At 39.2% G+C, this 19,596-nt stretch overlaps 1 protein-coding gene and 1 long non-coding RNA gene across 5 annotated transcripts in view; one reads left to right on the forward strand and one right to left on the reverse strand.

The window, feature by feature from the left end:
* Nucleotides 1-243: 243 nt before the first annotated feature.
* On the forward strand, nt 244-17,693 carry LOC122459421. The gene is made up of 4 exons (XR_006280119.1): nt 244-347; nt 1,154-1,231; nt 6,758-8,342; nt 17,539-17,693. It is a non-coding gene; the product is annotated as an uncharacterized LOC122459421 (long non-coding RNA).
* Nucleotides 4,281-19,596, reverse strand: part of ERO1B (endoplasmic reticulum oxidoreductase 1 beta) — a 53,853-nt gene continuing 38,537 nt past the window's right edge. For all 4 annotated transcript variants that reach the window (XM_043511411.1, XM_043511409.1, XM_038396004.2 and 1 more), the window contains 7 exons: nt 18,454-18,480; nt 15,544-15,636; nt 15,105-15,351; nt 13,972-14,041; nt 8,818-8,904; nt 6,831-6,964; nt 4,281-5,790 (listed from right to left, as the gene is read on the reverse strand). In XM_043511411.1, the coding sequence (XP_043367346.1) occupies nt 5,730-5,790; nt 6,831-6,964; nt 8,818-8,904; nt 13,972-14,041; nt 15,105-15,351; nt 15,544-15,636; nt 18,454-18,480 (719 nt within the window). In that variant the 3' untranslated portion in view covers nt 4,281-5,729. The remainder of the gene's footprint in view (nt 5,791-6,830; nt 6,965-8,817; nt 8,905-13,971; nt 14,042-15,104; nt 15,352-15,543; nt 15,637-18,453; nt 18,481-19,596) is intronic.

Below are 19,596 nucleotides of genomic sequence, written 5' to 3' on the forward strand. Positions count from 1 at the left end.
TGGCCACTCAGTGAAAATCATGGGACCCATATATGAACATCCATGGGCTGAATTTGGCTTGTGTACAGCTATGTTCTCAGAACTTGTCTGCATCATACATCACAATACAGTTTAAGTGGTGACAGATACATGGCAATGTTAATATTTATAATTAAAAATCTGAATAATAATACAATACATTAATTTACTTTTGAGTAGGATTTCTCCAAAAAGAATATGACAGCCTCCTTATTTTCTTCTAATAGGTTTGGGCAGAGTTGTCCCTTGGGTATAGTGAATCGGGGTGACTACCTCGGGTCCTGCACTTTGGGGGGCCCCGCGCTTGGATGAAATCATGGGGAGGTGAGGTGGGAGTCAGGGGGGCGAGCGGGGTGAGGAGACTAACGGGGAGGTGAGTGGCAGGCAGTGGGGGGGAGGAGGATCCCCCCCACCAGAACCTACCTCATCCCCCAGCGCCTCTTGCTTGCCGGCGGGCTCACCAATCAGCGCCTCCCCCCCCAGCACCTACCGCGGATCAGATGTTTTGCAGCACCAGGAGGTGCTGTGGGAGGGGAGAGGAGTGAGGGCACAGCACACTCGTGGGAGCGGGCAGAACTGGCGGGGAAGAGGTGGGGCAGGAAAAAGCAGGCTGGGGGCGGAGCCTTGGGGGAAGGGGTGGAGTCTGGCTGGAGTCTGGCTGGAGCCAGGGGGAGCACCGCCCAGCAGATTAGAAACTCGGCGCCTATTTCCCAGGTCCCGCACCCCCCTAGGGACAGCCCTGGGTTTGGGGACAGGATAATAAGAGATAAATAGGTAATTTAAAGTTTTTAAATAGCTCAGTGGTTTGAGCATTGGCCTGCTAAACCCAGGGTTGTGAGTTCAATCCTTGAGGGGGCCATTTAGGGATCTGGGGCAAAAATTGGGGATTGATCCTGCTTTGAGCAGAGGGTTGGACTAGATGATCTCCCTAGGTCCCTTCCAACTCTGATATTCTATGAAATGATACTGTTCCAGCACTAGAAATAATTTGAGGGGGGGAAGAGAATAAAAAACACAACATATGGTAAGTCTAAAGAAAAGAAAATGGTACTTTCAATGAAAAAATCCTATAAAGTTATACCCACAAAAGGAAGATGTGTACCAGAGAAAGAGTTATTTAATTTTCATTTTTCAGATTCTGATATAGATAAAAAAGATTTGTAAATGTGTGTGAATCCCTCCAAGCAATTCTACCTGTGAATTTTGGATTGTGGTAAACATGCTACATATTTTCATAAATTACTTTAGATACACCAAACATTCAGGTACTGTGGAGTCCTGAGGTGTAGGTGTTGTAGATGCTTTTGCTTATATATTAAACAGGCTACAGTACTTACAACATATTAAAGACCATTGCCCAGAAAAAGCACAAAACAATAAAAGGTCAGATGGAGGATAGGTTTTTTCCTTCCAACCATTAGAACACAATTCTAGAAAACATGCCACTGTGTGGCATTTCATGCATATTATATACACACACACACACACACACACACACACACACACACACCGCAACATATTAAAACACAAGTAACAGACTGAAATGGGAAAAAAAACATTTTTACCAAAACAATTTGCAAAGATCAGTATATCTGTTACAGTTCTATCAAGTTTATATCATCTCCATCTCAGGTACTGGGATCTTAAGTTCAATAAGAGTGTCTTAACTTAACATGTACAGTTTGCACCAGATCTTTTTACTCTCCCACTTAAATGGTATCAAATCCCAGTGACTAAGGGAATTTCAAGCATTTTTTTTCCTCCTTATTACGTTACTATATCACCTATTACAATCATTCTGTCATTTACACTAGGAAGTATATTTTTGTTCTGAAGTGAATGACAGGCAAGAGCAGTGTTGACAAGCCAGCACTAGTCAGTATTTACCTGGAATCTAAAATAGTTTACACTCATGAGTATCAGTGCAACTGCCTCATTTTTAATATCAAAAACAGGTCTGCAAGTTGGTAAAATTTAATTTAATGTATAAACTATAGGTCATCTGATTCACATGGCAAAACTTCATAAGCAACATATTCAAAGAATGTACATCAAATAGTTAAAAAGGTACATGACAGAGGAAAGTTGTTTCAACTAGTTTCTACACAAATCTCTTAATAAGGAAAGTATTTCACTTCATTTGGTTACTAAGGAGGTGAGCTCCATCCTCAAATGCCACAGAATTGTCTCATACAGAATTCTCTTAAGGTTCAATTATGCCCTTGTTACCCAGCCATATGTAGGAATAGAGGAAATAAACTCCACTGCCTTATACAGCTGCATCAGCCTTGTGTGGATTATGGCTATGGGTGTGAGGGGAAAATAGCAGCTGTATGGTCCCCTACCCCACCCCATATGAGCAAGTGGATGGAGTGGGTACACAGCAATGATGCCAATGTCCATAAATGTTGGCCAAACTTTGGTGGAGGAAGAGAAGATTAGTCATTTGTCTTTCCCCACAAAGCAAGGAGGAAGCAGGAGAGAAAAATATAACTGAGGCTTAAATCCTTTCAGGAGCTAATCCTGGGGCTATGCAGCTAATTTATTTTTATTTAAATTATAACTAAACAGATGCCTATCTAAGGCCATAGGAATCTGAACCCACCATTAACCGTAGAATTAAATTTCACCTGTGCACCACCTCTCACACAGAAGTGAGCCTAAAGCCCTCCTCCAGCTCTTAATAATTAACCCAAAAGCCAGGAGAATGACAAAAAAGGTACAAAATGGAGTGTGTCTCAGTCAGCTATAATAAGTCATTAAAAACAGATATTTTAAATCTTAGTGTCTGAGAACTAAAAACATGGCAGCTATGAAAGGAAGGAAGTCTCTTGTTAGATTACCGGGCAAGGAAACCCTATATCAACATTTTGAGGTTTTCATTAGTTTACTCTATCACTGCCTTAAAAGGTCTATTAATGAGTTATACCAATGTTATGTAATGATTAAATAATAATGTATAAAGACAAGATATCAGCTTCAATGCTAATTTATTTAACAGCAACCAAAATGATTTTTCCATTTAATTTTCATCAGTTTGATTCCAAAGCAAATACGGAGAGCAGGATAGCCTATTTCCTTTTCAATCAAATGGAAAAGGTAGTAGTTTTGTTTATGGACTGGATGGTTACAAGAAGAACACAGTACATAATGCTGCTTTCAAAGTTTTTTCCCCCCTCTGAACTGTAGAGTGCAACATTATGGAAACTAACACACTTTAACATGACCTATAGTTACAATACTATCAGAGGTGAAAGTAAGCCGGTACACCCCGGTACGGCGTACCAGTAAGAGCTGGTGCGCCATACTGGGGCCGGCTCTCCCAGACGGCAATTTAAAGCCCTGGGGTAGCAGCAGCGGGACTTAAAGGATTTAAAGGGCCCCAGAGCTCCAGCCCCTTACCGCCCCGGCCCTTTAAATCCCTGCTGCCACTACCCCAGGGCTCGGGCAGCAGGGCTCAGGCGGGGATTTAGAGGGCCCCGGAGCTCCAGCCACCGCTACCCCCCCGGGGCCCTTTAAATCTCCGTCTGAGCCCTGCTGCCCGAGCCCTGGGGTAGCGGCGGTGGGGCTCTGGCGGAGATTTAAAGGGCCCCAGAGCTCCAGCAGCCGCTACTGTCCCAGGGCCTTTAAATCGCAGCATGAGCCCTGCTGCCCAAGCCCTGGGGTAGTAGCGGTGGGGCTCCGGAGTGGATTTAAAGGGCCTGGCCAGTAGCGGCAGCTGGAGCCCGGGGGCCCTTTAAATCCCTGATGGAGCCCGGCCACCGCTACCCCAGGGCTTGGGTAGCAGGGCTCAGGTGGGGATTTAAAGGGCTCGGGGCTCCGGCAGCCACTACCACAGTGGAGCCCCAGGCTCTTTAAAGCTCTGCCAGAGCCCCCGGGTAGCGGTGGCAGCCACGAGTCCCCAGGGCTCTTCAGTGATTTAAAGGGCCCGGGGCGCTGCTGCGGTAGTGGCAGCTGGAGCCCAGAGCCCTTTAAATCACCCCTAAGCCCCGGGGTTCCCAGCCGCCTCTGCAGCTGGTAGCTCAGGGTAATTTAAAAGGGCCTCGGGCTCCCAGCCGCCACTACTGCAGCTGGAGCCCTGGGCCTTTAAATCAAGATTTAAAGGGCCTGGGGATTTAAGGCCCCGCCTCTTCCAAATTAAGTCCACGCCTCTTCCGGTTGAGGCCATGCCCCGTGCTCAGGACTCCGGCGTACCGGTAAGTCCTCTAACTTACTTTCACCCCTGAATACTATATACTTTATAAACAAAAACACTGGTATGGTAGGATGAGAAAGGTTTAAGAGCACTTTTTATTTATTTGTTTTGTAAAGATAGTTTTAAGTTTAAGTAAAAGATGCTATAGACATATCTATAAACTGTACCAGCATTACTGACATTCATAATGTACTCAGATAACTTCACTAAATATTACATTTATTACAGCTTAAGCAAACTGTTCAAAAATACTATTTACTTTTATTACTTCAGTTTTAAATTTAAACAACTGTTGGTTGCTACTGATCAGTAGTACTTTTTGGAACCTGATGGAGCAAATTAACAATCAATTTACATAAGATGCACTATGATATACCCGTTTCATTAAATATGTTGAATATCCTTTTGGAGAAGATATGATTAGGGATTGCATAGATAAAAGTATGCACTATTAAATGTTGTCATATTTTGCCATTTTAAAATGTATTTTTAAAAAAATCAAGTCTATCAAAACAAGCTGTCTTTTTTGCACTGACCTTTTCATGCCGCACAACAAACAATCCCATTAAAGTCCAATCCAAACTGTATCCATTCTTAATGGATTTCCACTGCCCAAACAGGGAAAGAAGTACGATATTTTAATTTCTTATAATGCTAAAACATTAGTCCTAGATTGATCCTGTGATTCTAGGGGAGGAGAGGAAAAAGGGGAGGCTGGAGGGCATGTTTGATCAGAGCTCCTCATACTAGCAGCGCTCCATTAACAACCCCATGGGGTAGACCAATATTGCCAACTTAGAGCTCTGGAGAAATAATGTTCATCCTTATTCGGTCAGCGAGAAGGCAGTCATGACAGCGTGTGCATGTGTGGATCAAGGAAGTTTAAAAACAAGGGGATGGTGAGAAACAGTTGGCATCAATGAGGTGCCAAGGACCTCACAGCACAAAATAAATTTTCTGTTAATTCATTTCCCATTGTTTAGAGTTATACAATATAAGAAAATAAAAAAGCAAGTGAAAACTGAAAAAAAAACAAAAAGAAAATAAGGATTTTCTTCTATACAGCTAGAATCAAGCAGTGACTATTCCCTTAGAATATTTTCATGTCCACTATTTAAAAGGGGGGGCCACTTATTTTTGTTTGAAGCAGTGCAAGTTTGCATTCAAGATGTAGGAACAGTAATTTAATGTTAAACAATTATCCTTGAATGAAAGACAACAGTGAAACAAAAAAAACGTATATAAAATGGCGATACAACAGAACAATGACCGGAGGAGAGAAACTTAACAGACAGGAAATCAGCATAATTTAGGTGTTTAAAAACTATATACTTCATTCATAAATATCTTTCTAATTAATAACCATTCCTATTTTAAACATAAATATTCAAGTTGGTATCTGATTTTTTCATTTTTTTTAAATCAGCTTGTAGTACAAGTCCTGTAAGGATTGATTTCTTTTTGCTTGATGCAGTCATTTAATGGTCATCACTACTGGGATGGGTAAAAACCATCATTACCTAGTATGTTGTAATAAAAGTTTAAAATTCTGCAACTCTTTTATACTTGTGGAAAGCCTGTAAAACAAAACAAAACCCGCTTTGTATTAGTATATGTTGAAAATAGCAAAAATATTGCAAATTCTTCTTCCATTTGTTTGTTTCAGGGCATTAAACTAGAGATTTTTAAACAATTCTAAAAGTAAAACTTTTTCCCTCCAAAAATCTGCCCTATTTATAAGACTGACACAATTATATTTAAGTGAGAGATTAGAAGGATTTCAAAAGAATTCCCTTACTTCATTATTTTATTTAAAAGATGACCAAATTTGCTAAGCAAAGTTCAATAGCTGTTTAATCCTACCTAAACTGGTTTCAGCAGGGAGGGAGAAAAGTGCCAAAAACCTGTAAAGCTTGCTCAGTTGCTCAGAGCCTAGTATGAGGAACAAAGTGGAAGTTTTTCACCCTTAAAAATTGCAACTCACACTGATGAAATAAAACTTTAGACTGATTCTTTGCAGACAGGCAAAATTCTGCCAATTTTTTACCAATGAAACAGCTACGCTAAAGATATATACTAATGTGGAAAAAATGAGCACCACACAAAACTTTGCTCAGTTGTAAAACTGAATTAGAACTAAGCATGTTTTTTGGTTTTTTTTTTAAAAAAAAAAAAACAACATTCTCCAACATGCAGGTAACACTTTTGCACCTGTCCCACTTTTTTCATGTGTGCACATTCAGGACCCAAAGTGCATCACTACCGGCTGCACTCATAGTATTCCTGGCTCAGAAAGAAAAAGTATCAGAAATCTCATGATAAAGCTTGTTGAAGAGATTCAAAGCCAAAATTTCTAAACTTAATTTCTGATAGCTAGGATACGCATTCATTCTTGTGTATTTATCCAAATATGAACATTGTGAGACTTGCCATCATCACTACTCCAAATAGTTCGCACCAAGGTGTTAGTGATATTTATAAACTTACTTACCCTTCTCCTCCTCCCCAAAAAAAGGTAATCTCAATCTATTTTTTCCCCCACAGATTTTATCAAGAGTTAACCTTAAAATCTACAGCCTGCTGTTAGATATCTTCAAACAAAAAAAGGTAAACTTACCTTCCAAATGCATTTAGGAGAGCAACTATTTCTTGACGTGTGAGCTGAAAACCTTTTGACGGGCTATTCTCGGGAAGGTTCTGAATCTCTTTTTCAGAGAATAAAATCTTTAGAGCAGTTCCTAAGCCTTGAGTCTAAAAGAAATTCAGTATTTTTAAACCATTAATAAAACAGTCTAGTTCACCCTTGCAAAATTGTCAAGAGAAATTTACTTATTCAGGCATAACTCCATCTAACATACAACACTCTGCCTTCCCCTTCAACACCTGGACATGCTCCCACATGTACCAGTACACACTTAACAATATGCATGCACTCCTCCAATTACACACCAAGTTCATTCTCTCTCTTTTACACATACACCTCACCTTCAAATTCATGAATTCTCTTCCCATCACCATCAAATTTCAGTTCTTCCCTCTCCCTCCCAAATTCATGATTTTTCTTCTCTGCTGAACCAAATCTACTACCACAAAGCAGCAGTTCTTCAAGGTTGCTAAAGCCACCTGAGCCCCTCTCCTCTAATCAGGCATCCGCATGGCTGCCTCAAAAACCTCTCCCCCTCAATCAAACCATTAGGCTCCTCACCTCCTGGCTGCTCCACTGTCAGTGTTACTACTTTAGCCTCTGCAGGGAAAGAGGGAGAGGTTTCTGCTTTAACTCCTTCCTTTGTGTGTAGAAAGTGGCTATTAGAGATTTTTGAAGTGCTTAGGTGCCAGTTATCTTCTATTCCCCCTTCCCCCCGCCACACACACACACACACACACACACACACACACACACTTACTTCTATGGCCTTTGAGCAGGGAATTGGACTAGATGGCCTCCTGAGGTCTCTTCCAACCCTAGTATTCTATGATAAGGACCCATTGGATCTGAACAGGAGGCAGTGGTTGGGGACAGTTTCAAGAGGATGCTGCAGGACAGGAGAGGTGTGTGCCTGGCTTAAGTTGGCCTCTCATGAGGAGATAAAAGGATAGTGGAAGCACAGAGGAGCCAGTGGGGGGGGGCGGGATCTTGAGGATTCAGCAGGTGTCATTACATTTGCTCCTCCACTTATTCTGCTGCTGAGCTGAAGGAGGGTGAGTGGAGCTCCCTCCATGCCTGATGATGTAATGCCAGCAATTGCTCTCACAGTATTGGTTATTCTCAGTTCACATTTTTAAGACTATTTCCAACACTCAGGGATAGTAACTTTAAATTTTGCTTTTATTTATGTTTAAGATCTGCAGAAGTCAAGACATTGGTAGTGTTATCAACACTTGCAGTTTTATTGTGAGTCTTGTAACATTTGGCTTCTTTCTTAAAGCTGCAGTTCCTGAAGACTAATGAATACATGAGAATCTCAGCTTTCATTTTAAAAAAGGTTCTAGCCCTAATGGTTGCAGAGAGAAGTCTGAAATCATGAAGTGAGGACACGCTAAAGATGCAGAAACTAAAAAGCAAACAGAGTGTCCAAAAATATTTGAAGTCTGAGGATTCTTAAGCCAATCTCATCATTTCTGAATGCTTGTAAATAGAAATACTGCATTTGTTATACTTGACAGGAAAGCTTCCTATTTCCTGGTGGCAAGGGCGATTTTGCAAGGTTCATCTATTTACTGCATATTAGATATACACACACACACACACACACACACACGTCTTAAGATGGTAATAAAAGACATCACTAATGGGATTTTGCTTTTGAGGTTTGCTGAAAATTATGTTTCATAACTTTGTGAACATTTACATCTTAATCAGTGAAGTAACTGTGGCAAATACTAATAGTTTCTAGAACTTATTTTGAACAATACCACATGGATACCAGAGAACTAAATAGTGACAGCTGTCAAATTTCTAGATAAAATGGCAGATTCACAAAAAGATATGAATACACAGGAAAGCAAAGGGGATTGGTCCTGCTTGAGCAGGAGGTTGGACTAGATGACCTCCTGAGGCCTCTTCCAACCCTGATATTCAATGATTCTATGAAAATAGAACGTACCTGCAGTTTGCCCCACAATCTGCATTTATCGCATCCAACACAATCCATTATGCGGGATATATTTTTGAAATGCAATCTGAATTCCTCCTAGCAATAAATACAGAAAAAAAGTTTCACACTAAGGCAGGCTTTTAAAAGAAGTCTAGTGCTTTAAGCAGTTTAGAAAGTAGCAGGCTCACTAATTTGTGGAATCTATGGAATTCTGGTTGATATTATGAAGTAGTTATGAAATTGTATTGTGGAATGCCTCTATGTGGATGTAAACATGAGAACATAAAAACGGGCATATGGGGTCAGACCAAAGGTCCATCTAGCCAAGTATCCTGTATTCCAACAGTAGCCAATACCAGGTGCCCCAGAGGGAATGAACAGAATAGGTAATCAAGTGATCCTTTTCCTGTCACCCATTCCCAGCTTCTGGCAAACAGAGGCTAGGGACACCATCCCTGCCCATCCTGGCTAATAGCCATTGATGGACCTCTCCTCCATGAATTTATCTAGTTCTTTTTTGAGCCCTGTTATAGTCTTGGCCTTGACAACATCCGCTGGCAAAGAGTTCCACAGGCTGACTGTGCATTGTGTGAAGAAATACTTCCTTTGTTCGTTTTAAACCGGCTGCCTATTAATTTCATTTGGTGACCCCTAGTTCTTGTGTTATGAGAAGAATTAAATAACACTTCCTTATTTACTTTCTCCACACCAGTCATGATTTTATAGATCTCTATCATTTACTGCCTTAGTCATCTCTTTCCAAACTGAAAAGTCCTACTCTTATTAATCTCTACTCATACGGAAGCTGTTCCATACCCCTAATAATTTTCGTTGCCCTTTTCTGAACCTTTTCCAATTCCAATACATCTTGCAGTATTCAAGAAGTGGTGTACCATGGATTTATATCGAGGCAATATGATATTTTCTGTCTTATTATTTCTTAATGATTCCCAACATTCTCTTCCCTTTTTTGACTGTTGCTGCACATTGAGTGGCTGTTTTCAGAGAACAATCCACAATGACTCCAAGATCTCTTTCTTGAGTAGTAACAGCCAATTTAGACCCCATGATTTTACAATGTATAGTTGGGATTATGTTTTCCAAGGTGCATTACTTTGCATTTATCGACACTGAATTTCATCTGCCTTTTGTTGCCCAGTCACCCAGTTTTGAGAGATCCTTTTGTAGCTCTTCGCAGTCTGCCTGGGACTTAACTATCTTGAGCAATTTTGTACTGTCTGCAAATTTTGCAACCTCACTGTTTACCCCTTTTTCCAGATCATTTATGAATATATTAATAGGACTGGTCCAAGTACAGACCCTTTGAGAACACCACTATTTACCTCTCTCTATTCTGAAAACAGACCATTTATTCCCATCCTTTGTTTCCTTTGTTTTAACCAGTTACCAATCCATGAGAGGACCTTCCCTCTTAGTCCATGACTGCTTACTTTGCTTAAGAGCCTTTGGTGAGGGACCTCATCAAAGGCTTTCTGAAAATCTAAGTACACTACATCCATTGGATGCTCTTTGTTCACATGCATGTTGACCTCCTCAAAAAATTCTAGTAGATTGGTGAGGCAAGATTTCCCTTTACAAAAACCATGTTGACTCTTCCTCAACATATTATGTTCATCTATGAGCCTGACAATTTTGTTCTTAACTATAGTTTCAACCAGTTTGCCCAGTACTGAAGTCAGATTTACCAGCCTCTAATTGCTGGGATCAACTCTGGAGCCTCTTTAAAAACTGGCATCACATTAGCTATCCTCCAGGCATTTTGTACAGAAGCTGATTTAAATGATAGTTTAGAGATTACAGTTAATAGTTCTGCGATTTCACATTTGAGTTCCTTGAGAACTCTTGGGTGAATATTATCTGGTCCTGGTGACTTATTACTGTTTAATTTATCAATTTCTTCCAAAACCTCCTCTCATGGCTGTTAGGATATAGATATTCAGGACTGTCTGTAAAGGCCTATACTCTAAAAATTTAGGTGTATTCTTATCACTTAGCTAGTTATAGAGGTATAAAACAAAGAATCAAAATCACTGTCTGTCAGTGTAAGGGCCTTCTCTTACTGTGACAGTCTGAGGCCCTGTTCTTAGGTAAGGCCTTTGGCTAAGCAGCAGAGGCAGCCATAAGCTGGGAAGCAAACAGTCACATCCTCACATTCCAAACTAATCACATTGAAATAAGATGCTATTGGGCTGTTAGGAATACAATCCTGTCCTGATAATGCCTATCGCCTCCAGAGAAAGGGATGTGCCTAGAAGATGTAAAAGGAAACTTAGTTTGATAGCATCCTGTCTGGCAAGAACTCACTTATCAATAGCTGGGATGTGAAATCCTCATTTCTTTGTTGTTCTATCACTATAGTCCCCATTTCCCTATTGTTTGTCTGTATAATCTCTGTCTGGTTCTGGATTGTTTCTGTCTGCTGTATAATTAATTTTGCTGGGTGAAAACTAATTAAGGTGGTGGGATATAATCGGTTAAATAATCATGTTATAATATGTTAGGATTGGTTAGTTAAATTTCAGTAAAATGATGGGTTAAGGTATAGCTAAGCAGAACTCAAGTTTTACTACATAGTCTTCAGTCAATCAGGAAGTGTGTATGTGTGGGGGAGTGGAAATGGGAACAGGGAATGGGGGTGGGGAAATTGGAATCATGTTTAGCTAAGGGCAGGAATGGGAACAGGGACACAGGTAAGGCTCTGTGGTGTCAGAGCTGGGAGGGGGGACACTAAGGAAGGAATCTGGAATCGTGCTTGCTGGAAGCTCACCCCAATAAACATCGAATTGTTTGCACCTTTGGACTTCGGATATTGTTGCTCTCTGTTCATGCGAGAAGGACCAGGGAAGTAAGTGGGTGAAGGAATAAGCCCCCTAACAATGACACCTCAATCTGGGACAGTTCCTCAGATTTGTCACCTAAAAAGAATGGCTCAGGTTTGGGAACCTCCCTCACATTTTCAGCAATGAAGACCAATGCAAAGAATTAATTTAGTTTCTCCACAATGGACTTACCATCCTTGAGTGCTCCTTTGGCATCTCGATTGTCCAGTGACCCCACTAGTTGTTTAGCAGGCTTCCTACTTCTGATGTACTTAATTTTTTTTGCTTTTTTTTGAGTCTTTAGCTAGCTGTTCTTCAAATTCTTTTTTGGCCGTCCTAATTATATTTTTACACTTCATTTGCCAGAGTTTATATGCTCCTTTTATTTTCCTCACTAGGATTTAACTTCCACTTTTTAAAGGATGCCTTTTTGCCTCCCTTATTTGCTAACAGGGACTACAGCATGTCTCTGCCAGATCAGGGATAACAGTCAGTGATTGTACATTAATGGTTGCCCATCAGGAAGAAACCTTGGGACAATGGGTTGGTTAAAGCCAGGAGAAGCTAGCTAGCTCCTCCAACTTCTTGGTAAGGAGTGGAGAGTGGAAAATCCTCAATAGCAGATGGAAGAAACCAAGTGTTGGTAAGGGACCTATAAACTTGAGGAACTCACAAAGCATGACACAGGAAGCTTTAAGCAAGAAAGAGGGGCATACTTTTGTAGCAAAGATGACTTGTGATGATAATTGTGGGGCCAGCCAATGTCAGAAAAAGCTAGCTAATCTAGAGCAGGAGAGAGGCTACATGACTCTGAAGAAAAACTATGATCTGAGCAGAAGGGTCCTGGACACCCCAAAGGACTTTGCCAAAGCCCAAAGAACTCTCCAAGTTGGGAAATTAGAATCTTGTGCAAAGTCTGTCTGTGTTTGCTTTCAATATCACATGCCCCTAATGACAAACTGTAAACTCAGAGCACCTACGTGGCTGGAATTTATAGCAGAGGGTGTGGTAAACAATGGAAAAGTCTGAAGGATCAGCAGTAGTCCCTGGGACAAGGCAATTGGACCACAGAGGTCCCAGCAGAGGATCTGCAGCCTTAGAGTGTCCCTAGAGATACCAGCCAGTGACAGTTGCCTGTATTCTGTTCAGGTTCAAGAGTCTGAAAGAATACACATGACTCAGTAAGGTGGGCCCCAAACACAACATCCTAGTGAGTATTCAGATGTGTACCATCTCCAATTCACTAAATGGATTTCCTGTGAAGAATTACAAAATAGATGTTTAGTAGAAAATATGAACATGTAACTATCTTCAGATTTCAGAGTAGCAGCCGTGTTAGTCTGTAGTCACAAAAAGAAAAGGAGTACTTGTGGCACCTTAGAGACTAACAAATTTATTTGAACAATATTTATTTATTTGAGCTCAAATAAATTTGTTAGTATCTAAGGTGCCACAAGTACTCCTTTTCTTTATGCAACTATCTATACATCACAGTGAAACTAGATAGCCTGTCAACTCATTTAAGGAGGCAAAATTAGGAGAGAACACAAATAGAATCCATATGTATCCACAGCATTTTATCTAGTTAGTAGCTGCTGGGCTTAACTAATTTTCTGACAATGCTAATAGTTTCGTCGGCAACCCCTGTAATGTAAATAAAATTACTACACTACAAATGAAACAATGATATGAAGAACAGATTTGCACCTTTACTGTTTACTGATTCAGTGATCCAAGTTTCTGAATCTGAACAAAAGACCATGCAATAATGACAAATGTTGAACACATGGATGGAGTGCTTTAAGATTAACGATCTGCCTCTACGAATCAAGGTTTCCTCATGTAAAATTCATACTCAAGTTTGTTTGGAACTGCATTACACCTCCCCGTATTGTTAAAGGATAAGATGAAGCTTCATGTGAAACACTCTATTTAAAAACAATACTGCTTCTATCACAGACTGATTCCATGAATTTGTCTTGCCACAGCAACAGTGGCTGAGCAATGCATTCCAGTACAGATTTCAATCTGCCAGGCTGAGGATACAAGAGAAAAGCAACTCGTAAGCAGCCTTAATGGTCATTTTTGGATTTGTCACGCAATTGTCTTTATTGCCAAGCAGATGAAATTAGGTCAATTTGTTAGAGGTTACTAAGTTTCTTTTACAAGGTCCAACACACAATTCTCATTGTCCCTTCCCTGCATCCACCCGAGGTACACTGCTGTGAAGGTTTATTAAAAGTGGTTCTGTAGTGTAAGTAAATAATATTCTGGGTTTTATTCATTAAAAAAATGTACATTAGGGATGTGTTTAGGACTTTACCTTTAACGACTTGGCCCCTTTTTTATCTCCTGCAAACATGGACTTTTCATTGAAGTGCATTGGAAAGGATCTGCTCAAACAAAAAATTGTAAAGAAAATCAGCATACACTCTAATTTATCAACCAAGTTTACAGTATAACTCTACTAACTATTTTACAATTACTTGGAAGTTTCTGCTCTGTTCATTGAAGACAAGTCACGATAGCCTGTGTGGCAGTGGTGATTAATGCAAACACATACTATAAGCACAGTAAACCACAAAGTCAAAAAAACCCCAATCCTCTGCCATGTCTGCGGTGTGTATTAATCTGAAATAACATACAGCCTAAAGTATCTCAGGATTATAAAAAGAGCATTTTTAAAAAGTCAACTTTTTTGAACTCTCAGTACACACAAAACAGTTTCTTGGGATTGCCATATACGGTACCCATTTTATAAATTTAACACTACCTTATTTGAAGCAGTTTATTTGTTTTGCAGAGATTTCTCTTTGCTCCCCTCTGCCCACTAATCAAGACCCCTTTCTCCCATAGATCCTCTTAGTGTTCTTCTTGCAGCCTAAAAGTTACTTAGTTTCATTATGATTTAGGACATGAATAACTGAGTTTTTCTAGTGCAAAATGAAGCAGAAGGCTGACTGAGTCACACAGTAGAAGAGGGGAAATGAGATGACCTACAACAATGACTAGTCAAAGGGACGCCAAATATGAGTTGGTTGAGGGGACTCCCAAGTAGCAGACATACCAGAGGAGAGGAAATTGAGCAACAGGGGATAATCTACTTGTAAAAACTGGTTTAGCAGCAGATCTCTGCTAAAGTTAGATGCTATATTTTACTAATTTTCAATATAATTATGTATATTTTATATTAAAGAGCAAGAAATCTATTTTGAACACCAGGGAAAATGAGGGTTGGATGTTTTAAAATGTTTCTTGATGGCTCTAACAAGAAATGTTTCCTCCTTTTCCTGTTTTTGGCCCCTCCTCCTTTCCAATGCACCCTTCCAATGTCTCCTCATTCTCTTTCCCACCATCATTTTCTTTATCCGGCTTCCGCAAACCTTCTATCCATCCAAAAGTCACCTCTGTTCCTAGAAGATGGCTGAAATAGTAATACAAAATCTAATGTCTCACTTTGTATCTCTGAAGATGTCTAGCAAGAGGGTTTTAGATTCAGCATCCTCTTGGACATTTCCAGTGTAAAGGTCTACAAATGAACGCTCGAAGTATGGTGCAACTTTTGACAAAGCACGCAGCTCAATCAAATATAAGAAATATAAATTCTTTAGCCTCCTTGGTCCTTCTCCTTTTGTTTCAATAGGGTCAAAGCGATGAATAAACTCCTTGACATTGTGTCCCCAACGGGGCTTCCCCCAGGTTTCTAAGTGGAGAACAGAAAGATAATTTTCAGTAAAGACAAACAACTACTGCACAAATACATAGACAAACTGTGTTTACATACACATATTTAATAGGCTTAATATACATACATACAAACAGACAAACAACTATTCCCAATGGCCATACAAGATGAGAGACATTTTCAGGGCTCTTACATAAAAATATAAATTACCTTCAAGAAGATAATTTGCACACAGATGTAAATTGATGCTAACATGAAGTCCAGAAATGAGTTTATAGAATACTCTTTTCTCCAGACAAAGACCTGGTTAGAAAAAGCATTGATTATTAGAAATATCATTAAGATTAAAAAAATGTTCACTGAAAATGTGATGCAAATTTATAGTTTATCTTTTAGTGTTGGATTTAGAATCAAGGAAAATGCCACTTTAGTGTCACTTTAAAAAAATTCCTATTGCTTTCAGTAGGAAGAGTTTATATCTTAAAGTCTACCATCTCACTCACCTGCCCCCCGCCCCTCCATAACAGGCACACTTGTTCATTACTGGAAGGCTTTTGTCAGCACACATTAAAAAGAAAGAAGCATCTAAGTATTTGGTAAAAAAATCAAGACAAATCTCCCACGCAAAAAAATGTCACGTTTATGTAATTTGGGTAAAACAGATTTGAAATAAGCTACTTTGGCCTCTACAGCTAGGGAGACAATTGTACTAGTGACCATCCAGAAAGTAAAACAAAAATAAAAATTACTCCCCCTCCCCTCCCCATACACACACACACACACAAAAACCAAACAAACAAGGTATCCCAACCTAATGGTCACTGCTATCTGCAACTGATATTTTATGGTCAAATTTAAAGGCAGCATTTGAATCTGCTAAGATTGTTCTTTTTGGTTGCAGGCATAAATGCACAAAAAATGGCAAGATTAAAACAAATACTTGGACAAAACTGGCCAAGATAAATGAAACTTAATAGTGGCAGTGGAAGACCTCAAGGCTGCTGCTTAACTATGATACAACTTAAATATAAAGTCAGTTAAGATAAAACTGAGAACAAAAGAGGCAAAAAAAAACCCCAAGACGGAAAGCAGTTTCCTAGGGACGTAGAAAGGGGAGGCAATGAGGAGAACATAAAGAGCACCAGCAGCCACAAAACAATTTCATCACAAAAAAGGTGATGATCCAGGCATATGTCTAGACCCTTAAGGGCATGATCACTGACACCACCCATGAGGTGGTTTAACTGAAAAGTGCTATAGTAACTCAGAGGGCTGAAGACCCAAAAGATGTTGTTTAGTGCAAGTATTAGAAAACTGAAACAACATACTGATGATATTTGAGGGAGCAAAATCAAATTAAAGGGCAAATCAAATTAAAGGGCAAATTAAAGGGAAAGTGGGAGTCTTCATTGGAAGGCAAACCAGAACAAGTCTTTGAGGAAGCATTTGAAGATGACAGTGGAGGTTGCATGACACAAGAAATGGGAGGACAACACAGGAATAAAGGGCTGTAAACAAAAGGACATGGAGTCACTTTTGGAAGAAGGGGACCAGGAGAGAATCTGTTAAGATCAAGTTAACTAGAAACCATATTTTCTGAAGTCAATAAGCAGTGTTGCCCCCGGTGTAGAGAGAGCAAACTTGATACGTATGCTACTTCCAAATGTAGAGATTTTGTCTACACAGCAGTAATGTACAGTAGGGGATTGTGATTTTTAAAGTGCAATAACGTGTTTCACATGAATTGGTCTATGTAAATTCTGTTGTTGCATATTAAAAGTTATATTAAAAAATACTACAGCACTACATTGAAATGCACTAGGGAACTTTTAGTGCACAGTAACAGGGTCTACACAGATCCATTAATGCTCAACATGTTAATGCACTTTAAAAATCACCTCCCCTCCACCCCCAGTGCACTTTACCCCACTGAGAGGGCAAACCCTTACTACATATTTTCCAAAAGATTCTGGGTAAAATGGTCCTATTGCCAAACTGAAGTAACTGCCTTTTAGGAAGTCTGGCCTCATTTACCACCATATTACTTTATTTTAAAGAGCAGATATTATGCTTTCCTGTGCTAGTAGCTTTTACAGCTGCTAACAGCAGAAGTAAATGCTTTATGCAGAACAAAGTTAGCTGCTTAAAAGGGTTAATGACGTTTTCTTGCTCCAATTAACAAAATATTCTTTTCCACACCTCTAGGATACCTTTGGTTGCTATCGGTATTAAACCTGCTTGGCATTTTAAGGCAATTAAAAAGGTAAAAAATTGCTTTTGCTGCTAACTGTTCCTATTCTGGGTCTTAAAACCAATTCTGCTTGTATAAATGAGCGGTTCAACTACCCCTGCTTTCTAAAACATCTCACAATTAGTCCTAATAAAGATCCTAGCAATTTCTTTGTCTACTTCCTCATTTTAGATTCTAAAAATTGGGAGTCATGAGTAGCTAAATGGTGAGCATTTACAGTAACAAGGAAACTGAACAAAAGAGGAGGTCTCTTCAAGCCTTTGAATGCCTCTTAAGGTACTTTTATTGCACAAAGATATCTCTGCATAAAAAGAGTGCATTCTGAGTATGATTGCTTGAATAATTTCAGAAGGCTAATTTACCCTGATTTCAAGTCCAATTTAGTTTACACTAAATACTTTTAAAAACCTACATTACCAAAAACTCTTGATTTCACACCATATGTAGGTTCATAAAGAAAAGATATTCATAAATCTTCATATCATAAATCATAGATCAGCTGAACATAATATACAATCACCTAGATTTTCTAAAACATGTATGAGGACAGTTATCTACAGTACAAAACCCTATTGCTTAGAGACAACTCTCTCATATCATGGATAATTAGACTTGGAAAGTGAATACCCGTGTTCTAGCAATGTAGAATGTCAACATAAGGGTGCAAAATCTCTTACACATACTACAATAACTGATCCACTACGAAACAATTACTGGCTTTGAGATGAAGATGTACACTCACTCCAGGCACCAACCAAATATGACTGACAGTGAGTAGGGATAAGAAATTGGGGAATAACACTGGTATCTGTTCTTTCTAATGCAATTAACATTAATTTTAGGCATCATAATATCAACTTTTCTTTTACCTTCTAGCCATGTGTAGAAAGATTCTCCTGAAAACACAAAAATACATAGCTAAATCCATCAGTATTCATTTGTACATATGAACATCCTTTAAGTAGAAACTAGGGCCGTCAAGCGATTAAATGACCTACACAATATCATTCATAAAGCTGGTCAGAACTGTTCAAATGGCATTTTTTATGGATAGAACTTCCACAAAATTTTCATATAGTTCAAAAGGCCATTTTTAGTGCAAGTCTTCATATCTTAAAAAAATAATTTATTTTTCCATCAAATTGAAAAAAATGCAGCAGTTCCCCTGCTCTTTTCCTTTTTCACTCACTTTTCCACTGGAAAAAAGGGGAAATAGAAAGAGGGGAGGACCCAAACCTGAAACCTCAAAATCTGTTTATATTCTCAACAAATTTTTCATTTTATTAGTGAAAAAATTAAGATTTCTATGAAATTTAAAAAATTCTTGTTTCCTCCAAAAATTTTCAAGGAAGATTCTTATTTTTGACCAGCCCACACCACTCATTTCATACACAATAACGACTCCTTGTCTCCTTTGCAAACTAAATTTTCTTACTCTTTTTAATCTTTGCTAACATGAAAGTCTTCCCATGCCTTTAATAATCTTCAGTGATATCCTCGGGATCATTGCTATTTCTACTATATAATTTTTGAGATGGGAAGATCAAAAGTCACAACAGTGTTCAGGCTAACAGCGTAACTACTGATTTATACAACAGCATATTTTCAACATTTTCTAACCCTTTCTTGACAGTTGAAAATTTTGTTTGCTTTGACTGCAATTGTGCAGGTTTTCACTGAGCTGTCCACAATGACCCCTAGATCTTTTTAGAAATCAGCAATCAATCATACACAGACTACAATGGGGAAAAAAAGGGGATAAAACACCCTGACTATATATAAAGAAACTATCCAGGGTCAAAAAAAGCTGTTCTTTTCCTCTATCAAAATAAAAATATTACATCTGCCATCAATGGAAAAGAGGAGAAACTCAAAGCCCTGCACAATTCAGGCCCAAAAGACTTCCACCCCATGTCTTGTAAAAACCTTCCCAGACCCTCTTTCATTTCTTCACCTTCACTCTTCTTGCTATTCATGTATTCCAGCAGCAAGACCATAAATATTCTTATGGG

The sequence above is a fragment of the Dermochelys coriacea genome, chromosome 3 (assembly GCF_009764565.3).
Source record: "Dermochelys coriacea isolate rDerCor1 chromosome 3, rDerCor1.pri.v4, whole genome shotgun sequence".
Taxonomy (NCBI): domain Eukaryota; kingdom Metazoa; phylum Chordata; order Testudines; family Dermochelyidae; genus Dermochelys; species Dermochelys coriacea.